This window comes from Taeniopygia guttata, chromosome 9 (assembly GCF_048771995.1).
Source record: "Taeniopygia guttata chromosome 9, bTaeGut7.mat, whole genome shotgun sequence".
In the NCBI taxonomy this organism is placed as follows: Eukaryota; Metazoa; Chordata; class Aves; order Passeriformes; family Estrildidae; genus Taeniopygia; species Taeniopygia guttata.
In genome coordinates, this window is record NC_133034.1 from 16781108 (window position 1) to 16795204 (window position 14097).

At 41.0% G+C, this 14097-nt stretch overlaps 1 protein-coding gene across 11 annotated transcripts in view; it reads left to right on the plus strand.

The window, feature by feature from the left end:
- The first annotated feature begins 251 nt into the window (after positions 1-251).
- ARMC9 (armadillo repeat containing 9) overlaps positions 252-14097 on the plus strand; it is a 55892-nt gene continuing 42046 nt past the window's right edge. For 3 of the 11 annotated variants that reach the window (XM_030280894.4, XM_030280885.4, XM_072933181.1), the window contains exons 1-9: positions 255-312; positions 836-923; positions 1444-1563; positions 2046-2216; positions 3198-3353; positions 5265-5357; positions 5976-6000; positions 10620-10777; positions 12539-12637. In XM_030280894.4, coding sequence (XP_030136754.4) covers positions 873-923; positions 1444-1563; positions 2046-2216; positions 3198-3353; positions 5265-5357; positions 5976-6000; positions 10620-10777; positions 12539-12637 — 873 coding nt within the window. In that variant the 5' untranslated portion in view covers positions 255-312; positions 836-872. Of the gene's footprint in view, positions 313-835; positions 924-1443; positions 1564-2045; positions 2217-3197; positions 3354-5264; positions 5358-5975; positions 6001-10619; positions 10778-12538; positions 12638-14097 lie in introns of all 11 variants that reach the window. The other 8 variants (XM_030280893.4, XM_030280883.4, XM_032750142.3 and 5 more) reach the window with 6 other exon arrangements.

A 14097-nucleotide genomic window follows, 5' to 3' on the forward strand; every position in this document is an offset into this window, starting at 1 on the left:
CAGAACTCCAGGCGGGAATGCTTTTCCCGGCCCCGGGCGGGGCGGGGCACGACAGCCGCAGCTGGGGCCGCTCGTTCTACCCGGCCCCGCCCCAGTCCTGCCCAGCCCCGGCCCAGCCCCGGCCCGGGCCCGCCCCGAGCCCCTCAGGCCGCTCCGCCCGCCGCGCGACAGGGGGCGCTGTCCGCGCGACCGCCGCGGGACCGCCGGGCCCGAGTGGCGATTGGCTGACAGCGGTCACGTGCCCGTGACGCGCGCGGGCGGGGCCGCGGTTGCCGAGGCGACACCGGCGGCGGCTGAGGGAGAGTGGGACAGGTGGGAATGGGGGACAGGGGGGATTGGACAGGTGGGAATGGGGGACAGGGGGGATTGGGACAGGTGGGAATGCGGGACTGGGGGGATTGGACACCTGGGAATGCGGGACAAGGGGGAATTGGACAGGTGGGATTGGGACACCTGGGGAGACGTGGGAATGGGGCACGTGGGAATGGGGCGGGACGGGGAATGGGCAAGTGGGAGTAGGGGATAGGGGCAATGGGGCAGGGGGGAATTGAAGGAGAGGGGGAATTGGGGCGGGTGGGAATGTGGGAGGGGTGGGACTGGGGCAAGGGAGAATGTGGGGCAGGAAGGATGGGACAGGGAGGATGTGAGGCAGTGGGATGTGCTGCAGGTGAGAGTGGGGCAGGTAGACCGTGGGTGCCTGCGGTGTCTCTGTGTGTCTGTCTGTCTGTCTGCCTGCCTGTGCCTCATCATGCCCTCTGGAGATGCTGTGGCTGAAGGGCTGTACTGTGTGGGCTCTGTGCTGTGCACTAACACCCCCTTCTTTGCCATTTTCCAGCTTTATCAGTGATGAGAAGTAGCAGCAGCCCTTAGCAATGGGTGATGTTTTAACGTATGAAGCTGAATTACTTGGCCTAGTGAAAGAGGTTGGTTTTCTCTCCTTATTTTTTTTTTTTTTTTTTTTTTAGTGATTCTTGCAAGGCAAGATTTCTCAGTGTTTGCACTCAGAGCCAGGCATTGTAACTGAGGTCTGGATTCTGGAGTTATTTATCTGCATGAGTTTTGCTGCACTCCGAAATTGTGCTGACTCCTGTCATGCTCTGTCAGTTCAAAAGGCTCAATGTCCATTAAATGCCAACTGTAAATCTTCTTCTTTAGTTGATTGAAATTACTGGCTAAACCAAGAGGCATCATTCTTTCAGAGATGGTGTACTCAGTTGTCTCTAGGATGGAGGAGGAAATTTAGAGACAATATTTTCCTACCATGAGGTGTCAGTTCTTGGTTTATCACTTTGCAGTCTTTGCATTTGTGGACCATCCTGCAGAGAAACTTTGGCATTTCACGGGCCATTCTTTGAAGCATTAATCACTTAAAAAAAGGATTGATCATTTACTGAAGTATTAATCATCTAACAAATGTTGTTTCTCTATGTTTTTATCTTGCAGTATTTGGATTTTGCCGGATTTAAAGAAACAGTGAAAGTATTTAAAAAGGAATGTACAATAAAAGGGAAGCCACTACCTAAACCAGCAGATCTTTCCTCAGAAGATTCATTGCCTGTTCAGGTAATGCATCATTTACACTTAACTTTGAGTAATAATGAAAACAGAGGTCACTAACCATCCTGTGAGCTATTACAACAGTGAATTGTCTGAACAGATTCTTGATTATTTGAAGAAATCCCCTGGCAGTCTTCTTCCAGTAAAGAAACCTTCAAGTTTGGGGTTGGGGTTATTTTTTTTAACAACTGCAGTAATTTTGAATTCAAGGTACTAGTTTTGATTTACACTACTTTAAGTTTTTACTGATCTGCTTGAAAATTTGGGCTTTGCTTCTTGTATTCATGGCTGATTCAGGCTCTCAAAGATACTAAGGATACATGAAGAAAGAATATTTGGGTGGTCATTGAATGGTGGAGCGTTTTTGAATAAAGCTTTTGATTGGAAGTGTTCAGATGGCACTGGAATTCTTCATTCACTAACCTACTGCTGAGAATATGTGCCTCTTCTGTGTTTGGGTTTTCACTTGATGCTTTTCCCTTTCACAGGAAGGAATGCTTACAGCATTTGAAGATGGTGATCAGAAAGTTTTCTTCCAGCTCTGGGAGGAGCATATTTTGTCTTCAGTCCATGACAGTGATCCAGTTGCTCAGAACCTGGAGTTCTATCTCCACATCTACTTTGCCACCTTCCTCTTGAAACAAAATATGGGAAAGCCTGTAAGTTTAGTTCACAATTCAAACCTCACATTGCTGCTGTTTGTTTTACTTCATTTATTTGTCTTTGGATGAGAATGGGGTATTTTCTATTAATCATTCCAAGAATATGTATCCAGTTTTGGTCACAGTCTGCATTTTAGTTCAGCCAGATCCTTTGTATTGTTATCCCGAAGTTCCTGAAGTATTTCAACTTGGAAAATACCAAAATAGCAATACTTTAATGCTTGTAATTGTAGGTCATAGCAGATTCTTAAAACATTTATTTGCTCAGAGTTTGGACTGAAGCTGTGAGTTGAAATATAATAATTTCTGATTAAATGGGAAAGCTCAGTTTTGACCAGCTCAATATATCATGCTGAGAAATAAAAATTCCAAGATGTTATAAAACAAAATCTCTGTTACATGGGGCTTTTATGATGAAGAGACATTTAAGTAGCCTGGACTCAGCCACATTAGCCAGGACTTAATAGCTCCTGGCCTTCACCTGTCAGCTACTACAGGAGTATTTGGATGCCTGCAGTCTGTTTTCCAGCCTCTATGGAGCTTTTGTTTTGTTCTGTGTGCCAGCTCCAGTTCCCACTGCTGTGCAAGTGGATTTTTTTTTTGTTTCTGCACTTACCACTGAAATAAAGCATGTCTAAAGTATGTGTTTTCTCTCTGCCCTGAGTGTAGCAATGGTATTTTTCTTTAAAAATCTAGCCTAAAGTGAACAGGAATAATTTACATTCAAAAAGCAGTTGTCTGTCTCTTCTTTCTTTGGACCTGGATGAGAGAAACAACAACATTGGTTTACATTTTCTTTTATGTTTGGTGAAAACATACAATATCTTCTCTAGTTAAATAAGTACTGGTTCTTAGATAAGAAATACTCTGGAATTTCAAACTTCGTTAATATAGTTGGGTCTCTTCTTTTATTTGCCAGCTTTACAGTTCATTCAGAATGGTAGTTTTCTAAATTAAATCTGCTGCTTTATTTCTTAGGACAAAGCTGAACTTGATGAAAGGATTTCTTATTTCAAGGAATACTTGGAAACAAAAGGAGCTGCACTGAGCCAGACTACAGAGTTTCTTCCTTTCTATGCTTTGCCATTTGTTCCAAACCCCATGGTACATCCTTCATTTAAAGAACTTTTCCAGGTGAGCATCTGTGTTGCAGAGATGGTTTTGTGGTGACTTAGACTGAGCACTCTGCACACCATGTGGGTGGATGGTTAGGAGGTGACTTCCAGAGCTGTGGTTTGATGTTCCAAAGTATTGCTGGCAATACCTGTGGGGAAGGTACAGCCACCATTTCATCTGCTGGTGGCTTGCTCCTGCACTGCAAAACTGCACCTCAGCTTCTGTGTTGTGCTGGAAATGTCTGGTTGTGTGCCTGCACTAGGGCTGGATCAAGGAATTGCTTTCTTGCCTGTGAATGTGTGTGTAAACAGCTCCCATGTACACATATCTGCACTAATTTGTTTGCAAAGCATGTGTAGTATTTTTTAGAGTTGTTTGCTCTGAATGCTTCCCTGGCCATGTGGACAGTTGTGCTGGCCTGGCTGAGCAGCTGTGGGCAGCCACTCTGGTGCAAGGAGATGTCTTCAGCCTGCATTGTTGCCACTCTGCTTTTGATACCAAATCAGAGCTTCAGTGATACTTGCCTTAGGGCTGACTTCAAATGTACCAGTTGATGAGGAGCTCCAGTTTAACACCAAAAAAAGGCATATCCTGCCATTTTCCTTTGGGACTAGCAAAAAATAATGAGATAGACTGGTTGACCGCAGAGATGGACTATGACTACTCTTTTTTAATTATACTTAGCAGCATTTTTTTTAATGTGTTATCTAAGATGAGATCCTCAGGTTTATTCTGAGTAACCCAGTGTCCAAGCTCTTAGTCAACATTCAGTCATATTTTCTTGTGGGAACTGTTCAACTCATTCCATGTTAGTGTTGAAACACAGATTGTTTTATGTTTGAGAAAGAGCAGCAGTGAGTCACTAGTTTACAAAGCAGAGTTCTTATGGCATACATTTTTCTCAGGCATCTGATTCTTTATATAGCTGGAGTTCCTGTCAGTTTGTGTAATGCATCTTGAAAAATCATTTGCCCTCCTCTCTGTAGGAGACAAGGTTTCTTTGGTAATATACAGCCTGCTGTGGTACACCACTGTCTGGATACTGAGTTGGTAAATGCAACAAGTCAATTCTGTACACTCTCCAGCATGGTGAAATAAGGGCAGATCTGAGCTGAGAGAACAGCTTGCTATATATATGTATACAGCAGTAAATTTAGGGAGCTCCTGGTACTTGTTGGAAGCAGAGCTTTTTTTCATTGGCTGGCTTTTTCTCAGGCAGAAACCAACTTCACTGAAGGCTTGAAATACAAGACATGAGTGTTTGGTGGATTCCTAGTTGTAGTTTGACTTTTTTCCTTGACTGTTATTTTCTTGTGTGTATGAGACACTACGTCAGGCAGAGGACAGCATTCCAGTTAATGCTCTTGGTCTCTTCTGCTGGTCTATTTTTCCTGCATTGGCTGGTTTTCTCCAAATCATTATTTTAGAAACATTATACCCACCAGTGTCATGTCATGATGCTTGCAGTAGTTATGGACAAAACTTGTTATTCCCAGATCTTTTTAGGAGCAAAAGATGAAAACTGAGCAGTGCAAAATTACAAATTTTGTGTGCTATTTAATACATGTAAAAATATTTTTTTATCCTTTTCTTAAGTTGCTTGTCTTTTAAAGGTGCTTTTACTTTCAGGGCAGTTGTTATGTGTATAAAGAAACCATCAAACCATGTGACAGTTTTGTACTTTAAATAGATACACTGTGTTTCTAGAACTCTTATCTAGGAATAATACTGAACTCCCCTCTAATTTCTGTATGCTTTCATGGGGAGTGAGCAAACACATTCACGTCAGTAACAGTGAAGGGGAAAACCTTTTAAATCCAGTGCTCGCTGCCTTGTTTGCTAGTGAGAAGTTGTTGTGGTCCAAGCAGTACTTTCTGCAGAGTGTACATATTTGGTGAACAACTGTCATTATTTGTTTTTCTTTTCAAGGATTCTTGGACACTGGATTTAAGGACAAGATTAGAAACGTTCCTGTCTCTGGCTCTCAAAGCCAGACAGACTCCTCGGCTTCTCACTATATTTGTATCCTTCTAAGAAAACACTTTGCAGATAATTAGAAATACTGTAAAGAGGCAGTATAATTTATTGCAAGAGTGTGCTGCTAAGATTTATTGCAGAATTGCAATAACATGGCAGTTCAGTGTTTTTATGACAGGAAACAGTGTTTATATTCCACATTCAAAAATAAACTTTTGAGAAAGTCATATAAAGACCATGTACAGATCCATATGAACCTACATGCTTATCATGTGATCATTCTTTGTTTCCATGTGTAAATACAGGATACCCAAAGGCACCAACCTGACCTGACTTCTTTCTTAGCATTTCTAAAGCTGTTAGTCTTTTCAATTAGCCTTTTCGGGGACTAGCTGAGAGTTTTCCAGGGCTTTTAAGGGTTCTAGAAATTATTTGGTCACTGATAGGTCAGCGAAAGATCTCAAGTCCCTAGGCAACACTGTGAGTTGTGCACTTGAGAGGTTTTTATGTATTTATTGTTAATTTATGTATTCTGTAGGGCATGAGGCACTTGCTGTTGGCTGGGATAGTAGGAATATCTGGCTTGCTTGAGGTTCTCATTCTGAGTCTCTGAACAAACACTGAAAAGATGCACATTTTCCTGATCTGCTTTTACTCGTGCAGCAGGAGAGTGGACAGTGCAACAAAGGTAAGTACTGGACTGTGGTAAGGATGTTCTGTAAAATTGTCAGGGGCTGTGAAAGTAGTGGGAGGTTTACCTGCAGGGGTGGGGAAGCCAGTAATGCATAGCAGAAAGTCCGTGGAAATCCAGACCCCAGCTTTGGCGATAGCTATGGATAGGTTTTCAAGCTCAGTAAGGTTCAAGCAGTCAATAAGTATCAATAAGACTAGAAATGGGAAAGGGCTGAGCAGTGGGATTTGTATTAAACATCTATTCTGTTTTGAAACATGGTAAAAACAAATGGAGAGCTCCATACAAAGTGCATACCAGCTTTCCTTTTCTAGTTCTGATGAAAGTAAGTTGCCTCAAGTTCCTTTCCCTTGCTTCCAGGTTTTATGTCTCGTTCAGTTGTTCTGATGACTGTTTGATGATCTTAGACAAAGTTGATTTTTGTTCCTATTTACTCATTTTGTTTAAATAGTACCTCCTAAAATAGTGCATATTAATATATCCTGCATAAGAATGTGTTCATTTAAGTGTGACTGGCTGATGTGTTGCATTTTGAGGTAAGCTGTTTCTACACACTTTAATATGTGTGTGTGAGTTGTGGCCCTTTAGTAATAATAATTTCAGCACAGAATCCTGTTAGATGCTGGTTACACTTGAAACATGTGCCTTTTAAAAATCGGTTCAATAAATAGAACTTAGGTTTCCAATTACCCTTCATTGATTTTTTTCACTTGATTTTCTGCATACACTTTCTAGTTAGGGATTTATAGCTGACTAGTTGGATTCTTAAAATTATTCTTCCTCTTGAGTTATTTTATCTGTAGGCTTATCCTGAGGATTTACTTTTTGTAGATTGAAATAGGCAGAAGGTTAGGTATTTTTCCAGAGTGAGTTCCATGTGTTTTCTTTGTTATTTTATGCTTTGTGTTGTTGCATTAGACTTTCACTGAATAATAGAAAGGTCTCTTGCATTTTTATTTTCCAGGAGTTACACTTTTTCCTTGTGGAGGACTTTCCTGAAGGCAATAACCCCAGGCTCTTATTAAAAAGAAATAACTACGCGATTGTACCTGATTTATTTGGGGCCTAATTAGTTTTAATTTGGGCAGGTTCTGTGCTTTGTGCAGGGACTGTCTTGGAATTCAATTCATGCAGGTCAGCCTGAATTTGCAGATTTGTTGTGTGCCTTGGAGGTTGAGTCAGTTTGCATTTTTTATAAAGGTTACTTGAGGACTGTCTCATATTAAGGTTTTTGATCCAAGAGGTTATTTTTGCAGTGTCCTGCTCACATCACATGGGATCCACAGCATTTACTCGCTGCTGGAGAACATTTACTTGTATCAGTGAAGGGGAAATGCAAAGGAAATTTATAGGCAACACATGAATGAAGAACAGTATGGCAGAGTCCTGAAAACAGCCTTTTGTAAATACTTGCCAGTCATCAGTCTGACATGCTGAAGTACTTCAGGTTTGGGTGGGGTGGTGTAAATGCTTTTGAGGGTGTCCTGGAGTGTTCAGTGTGTTTACCTTGCCTGATTTACCTGCTACAGTCTGGCTTCTTACCCATTTGCTAAAAAAATTCAGTTCCTGTATGATTTCCAAAGCTATTTCTGTGGCAGTTGTGCTTAATTTACAGTTCTCCCATATGTTTCCAGTTTGGCTGGAAAGGAAAAAATGGTAGAGTGGCTGGCATCTTGCACAGAGAGCTTCAGACCTTCTTTGTGTCATCTCTGCTAACAGGAACTGAGGGAATTAAGTATTTGGAAGTGTGTTCAGCTGTTGTTCCCTTCCCTGCTTCCTTACAAATCTGTGGATGAGTTCACAGCCACTCTTCTGTTTTGGGGAGGGGGAGAGTGTGGAATGTGTCAGGCTCCTGCATTAGAGAAGGTGGAGTGTAACCTCCCTGTCTGTGAAGATTTGCTAAACTCTAAATGACTATTTATGTGGCAAAATGTCAGTTTAAAGTATGGGTAGTAATTTTTAAGCAAGAAGGAGATTCCTGCTTCTCCTGAGAGTAAGAGTCAGTGTCCAACAGCAGCTCCTGAGACAGGCAGCTCCGCTGCTCAGAGCTCTGTTACGCTGTTTGCAGGAACTCAGCTGGCTGGAGTCAGTGCTTCTGGACAGGTATGTGAGGGTGGACTGAGATTAGACAGAAAGAGACAGAGCAAGCACAAGTTTAGGAAGCATGTTTCAGGTGTAGGTAAGCTGTGAAGGAATCTCTCACTTAGAGAGAAAAGGTTGTCATGGAATTAAGTGCATATGTGTAACTCTTTGGCTGCTTGTAGGCACTGGAGTTAGAAGATTTGACAATTACACACATGAGAGAGCAGGCAAGAATTCTGGTAGAAACATGGAATAGTTCAGATGATACCCAGTGCCAGCATCTTCATTTGGCATAGTCACAAGCTTTACTGTATCTTGTGTCTTCCTACGCCAGGAGGTTAGTTTTCTGTGCTGTATTTTTCCCTCTTTTCATCAACATATGAATAATGTTTCTGGTAGGTGTTTGGTCCAGAGCTTTTTTTTCCTCCTCAATAAGCTTCTCATATGTACAAAGCATTTGCCAGTGCTGGGAGTTGTGTCTGGGAAAGAGAGAAGCCACAGTGTTACTCTGATTCCTGTAATGGTGCAGTTTGATCGGTACTGCAAGGTGACATAATTGTCAACTGAAATGCCTCTGAAAGGTACCATTTCCTTTTACCAAATCTGGACTGGGATGGTAATGATTTAACATTTTAAACAAGAAATTGAATACTAATTTTTACCTGGGCTGGTAGCTCCCTGATTTGTCTAAATGAATGCTGTTATAGGGATATGGCAGGAATGCAATGAGGGAATGGGCAGCACAGGACCAGCTCTTCCAGCAGCTGTCTGAACTTGGAACAGCTGCTTGCCAGTGATGAGAGCTTCCTGCTCTTTCAGCGGGAGAATCTGTCATGAAAGGCTTTTCCCTTTTCAGTAAAATTACTTGGGTGTGAGAAGATAGATGCCAAAACTTTGTGATTCCTTTCTGACACCCTTTTCTCAGTTTATTATTCATAACCTCTGCATTTAACAGCCAAGAGGTAAAATTGGACCCGGTTTCTGAATTTCCAAGACTAGTGTTCATGAGCTGTATTGAGTTTTGGTTATGTAGTTTTTTCCTGCTGACAGCAGTTGGAAGACATATTTTTATCACTGGAAATTTTACCCACTGAGCTCTGAGAAGTAAGCAAACTCTGAGAAGGTTTATGCTCTGTGATTTGGTGCTTCCAACTTTCCTCTGAGTGAAAGTCATGCTCTAGATATGTCCACTGGAAATTTATTAATTGAATGTGTTATGTCACAGTTAAATAAAAATATATTCCCATTTTCTCATCTAGGCAACAGAATAAAGTGCTGGAGGAGCTGGTTTTCTGCAGTGGTTGCTCTCAGAATCTTTTTTTAGTTTAGAAAAATGTTCTTGTTTTGAAACTGTATCATATTAAAGCTGTGGTAGCAGTTTAACAGAAATGGCTGTGAAATAAAAACAATATCAAAGTTGAATTTTTATCATCAAGGCTGAATAATTTGGTTGTCTTTGGAAGTCATCTTAACTCTACTGATTTTTAAGTTAATATTGATTGAAATTGACATTAGTTTAATGGCTTATAGAACTGTGAGAAGCTTAGCAGTTTCAGCAGGATTATTTAATGTTACTGTTCTAGGTGTTTTGGTTATTGGTCTGCCAGTTTTTTAAGTGCATTTTGCTGGATTTGAACAGGATCTGTGACTTATCATTTATCAGTGAGATAAACTCTGTCATATTGGGCTGTTTAGAACGCTTTACTTTAACCCAGAAAGGTTTTCAATCTGTGAAACGGAATGCTACTTTTGTCTGAAACTCCACAGTCAAGCTGATTCCTTCCCATTGTTTAACAAAGTGTCCTATGGTAAATATTGTGTCTGTCTGCAGATGGGCCCAAGGCCACTTTCACAACCCTAAAGCGGTACTGGCTTTTCAGCAAACTAATTTCAAACATAATGTTCTAGCAAAATACACAACATCAGCTGTAACAATAGAATTATTGTGCCTCCCTTCATGGTTTTGTCTGGTCACAGAGATCTGTACTGTGGACCACAGCTCCAGGTTCGGTGTCCAGTTCCTTGCTGGTCGCTGACATGGCTGGGTCTGAGACTGGGGTGGAGTACACAGATTCTGTTACTCAGTTTGCTTTTGTCTCGAAAGTAATTGAACCTGAAGGAGCAAAATGTATCAGAAATGTAACTTTTTTTATTATTCTGATAGAAATGAAAGACAAATTTGAGTTATTTTCAGAAACTTAGGATATTAAAAGTAAGCCATAGAGTTTACCATTAACCACTAAGTAAGGGATCATCCTCTTCACAAGTGTTTTCAGTGATGTTTACTGCCTTATAGTTGTGTTGCTACTGTAACTGTGAAGCAGTTGGTTCTTTGGACAATTAAGGCTTAATAAATACTCATAGGTGTTGCAATGAAATGGAATCTTGCTAGAGGCATGAAAATATCCTTTTAGGCAAATTCCCACCTCAGAAATTGAGGTTATCCGTTCAGAGCAGTAGAAAAGCTTGTGGGTTCTTTTGTCCTTTTGTTTGAATAGGTGATGCTATTTCTTTTTTTATTATTCTCTTGACAGAAATGATGCAACATCTTCATCAGCAGTTAGTGAAGCGTGAGCAGAGGTACATGACCAACCTGAAACGATTGCACAAGTTGCAGATGGACTACCGTGGTCTCCTTGAAGTCACTGCAGAGCTGGTGGATTCTTTGGAGGCCACAGTCACTGGCAAGATGGTAAGAGATGACCCAGATGTGCACTTGCTTCCACACCCCCCAGAAAATGTAGACCAGAGGGTGAATTACGCTTCATAGTTATGAGCGTTTCTGTTAGAGCTGTGGCTCTGCTAATGAAACACAGCACAAAAAGTGAGTTGAATTGTGCTGGCTCAGAAATCTTGAAAAAAATATCACTATCTCACAAGACCTCTCAGATCTCTTGTGGAAGTCCCCTTTTGAGCTTTGGCAGCAGCAGTTATTAGAGGGCATTTTGGTGCTTACTGATTGCAGTTAAGCCAATCAACAATTGTTGTGTATTTGAAACTTCCATCAGGTCTATTTTAATTCCACAGTAGTGGAAAGTCTTCTTACCCAAAATTTTGGTGAGGAAAAGCTTTGCTTTCTGTTCTGCTAAACTGGACTTGTTAGTTTAATGGATAAAGGGCACAAGGAGATAGGAGTGAATGAATTCTTCATCATGTGAGATGGGCCACATGTATGTAAGTGGAGAAGGTACAACTTTTTTAGGAGTATTTTTTGTATGAAGTTGATTGTCTTTTTCATGTGTTGTGCTCCTCTGGGAGCTTAAATTCTGTGTAACCTGGAGGCTGTTCTTATGGCAGATGTTAGTGGCCTCTAGGTGCTTTTGAAGGAACTGTGATTTGTTAGGAGGGAGAATGACCTGGCATTTCCTGTGCTGCCTGCTGAAAAGTCAATATGTACCTTCCTCCTGTCATCAGCATGAACACTGTATGGTTTGTTACTCTGCTCTGGGATCACTTCTGCTATTACTGCAGGGAATAATTTGCCTTTGGGTGGATTATGTTTTACAGGAGATTAGGGAAGGTATCTTCTTGGCTATAAAGTCACGGTCATTCATTTGCTGCCTCCATTTCACACCTCCGTGCTCTCCAGGCGATATCCAATGACCGCCTGTGGTCGGAACCGGCCGCTGGTTCTCTTCTGTTGCCGATGTTCAGTTTCCTTTGTGAGCCTTGTGCGGGGCACTGCGTTGGTGCTTCCCAAGTGTGTCCAGCTGAGGGTGCTCTTCCGTTAGGGATCCTGGATTTTGTCATCCCTGAATCCAAAGTGGAGTTGGGTACTAAATAAAGTGATAATGAAGTTACAGCGTTCTGAATTTCAAGGGGTTCGTTGTCCTGCTGAAGGTCTGGGAATATCAGAAGGGTCCCCAGTTGCATTTCTATAACCTCAGTCCTCTTTTCTGGGGAAGATACTAACTCTCCTGAAATTAAGATGTTCTGTTGAGGTGTAGATTTCCCAAAACAAAAACTAAACCCACTGAGGTGTTTTGCATTGAAAAACAAAGTGCTGTACTGTGTAATTCATATTTATTCTCTCTGCTGTACAAGACAGTTGTGTCAGTTCTGCTCTGAATGCAAACAACACATCAGCATTGTTTCAAGCTCAAAACTGCTTCATTTTTTAATTTGATTTGATTTTGAACCTCTTGATTCACAAAAATTTGTATGCAAATAGAGGTGTGACAAAATCTGGTTTTCTTCTAGACTTTCTGAAAGTGTTTAGCACTAGTCTTGTGAATAGCATAACAATTCCCAGATAGAGAATTTACAGTTTTTAAAATGTCTGTACAGAATGGTAGTTGCAGTATATACTTTATGCCTGTGCAGTGAGCCTCAGGTGTGTGATTTCTTGCACTTTAAAAAAAACAAGCAAACAGCCCTTAATATAGAAACACTTGTCTGGTAGAAAGTGTAAGTTTTATGTAATCCTGTTCTCATTTTGTTTCCCAATTTTTAGATTACACCAGAGTATATTCAAAATGTTTGTGCTTGCTTGTTTAGCAATCATTTGAAACAAACTGTAGCACACAACATTGACTTCACAAGGCCTGGAACTGTAAGTATAAATGTTTGGGATTTTTACAGTAACTGTCTTAAAAGACAATACTACTTAAACTACATATAGAACAACAAATGCTCTATAATGGGAAAGACAAAACATAATGTTTTCAAGCTTGTATAAGAATATGGCAATACATTGTTTAGTTGATCTCAGATGCTGGTCAATGACCTGGTTGTGTAGTTATAGCTCTGTAAGTATGGTTAATTCTGTTATTGTGAGGACAGTAAAATTTGTGTCTGTTAAAATGCTAACAAAATGCTTTAAATAAACATTAATCATAAAAGTGCATCAAAATGTTTTACTAAGAAAGTATTGTGTACAATTGTTCTAAAAGACAAGCCAAAATCATGAACTGTGCTTGTTGTTTTTGCCATGGCAGGCATTCATGTGTACTTAACTTAGTAGCAGGAGAACTTAGTGAAGTGTCAAAGGAAAAGCGGAAGAAAATAAAATTCCTGCTTCTCATTTTAGCCAAGGTTTTTAATAAAAGTGGTGCTAAGGGTACATTCTGTTCTTCTTGAAAATTTGCTACAGAAAGATCAGGTGATAATAGAAATTCTTCCTTTCCTTTTCTACGTGCTAATATTTTCAGAGATAAGTATTATTCCTCATTGCTCTTCAGGCTGTTTTAAATGCCCTCACTTTCCTGTTAATGGTCAGAACTTCTTTCTCTGACCTGCCATGAGTTTAGGAGGTGCAATCTTAGCAGCCTGCAAAAGCCTGCTATTTCAGGGTTTCAGGAAGGAACCATCATCTGTTCCATCTGTTACGTCAATATTAGGTGCTATCTGCTGCTCCCCTCTCCTCAGATTTATATCATATCCATAGCTTATCTCATCTCCCTTCCCATAATGTCCCTCCTTTCACCCCATCTTTCTTCTAACCAACAGCTTGCAGAGGCCTTTACTCTTTCCTTGCCAGTGGCTTTTTCAGATATTGCTTTAGGTACCTCAGTAGTCTTCTGTATTTTTGCCATCTGATGTTGAGGTTGTGTGTGTTTCTCCTTCCCTGTACTGAGATCACCCTTCTGTACAGCCATGTGCCCTCTTCTCTCTGTTCCTGCTCTCTGCTTGCATCAAGACTTCTCTTTTTGTTCTGTGCTTTCAAGGTGCTCCATTTGCCCAGGGTTTTGCTTATTATTTCTATTCTTATCATATGTGGATCCTCCAGTCTCTTGAACCCTTTTAGGAAGGGGGCAGAAGGAAGAGTGTCATCCTTATTCAAGGTTCTGATTTCTGCTTCCCTAAAAGTGTCACTAAAGCATTTTTGCTCCAAAAGTGCCTTTGCCTCTATACTTATGGTGCTGTGGCCACTTTGACAGAGTCTCCAGCTATGCAAATAGGTTAGAGAAAGAGGATATGTTGTTGGTGGATTTTTTTCCCTGTTGGAAGTAAATTTTTGTCTCCTTTAACTAGGTTAACCTGAGCAAAGCAGTGTTCTCCTGGCACAGTTGT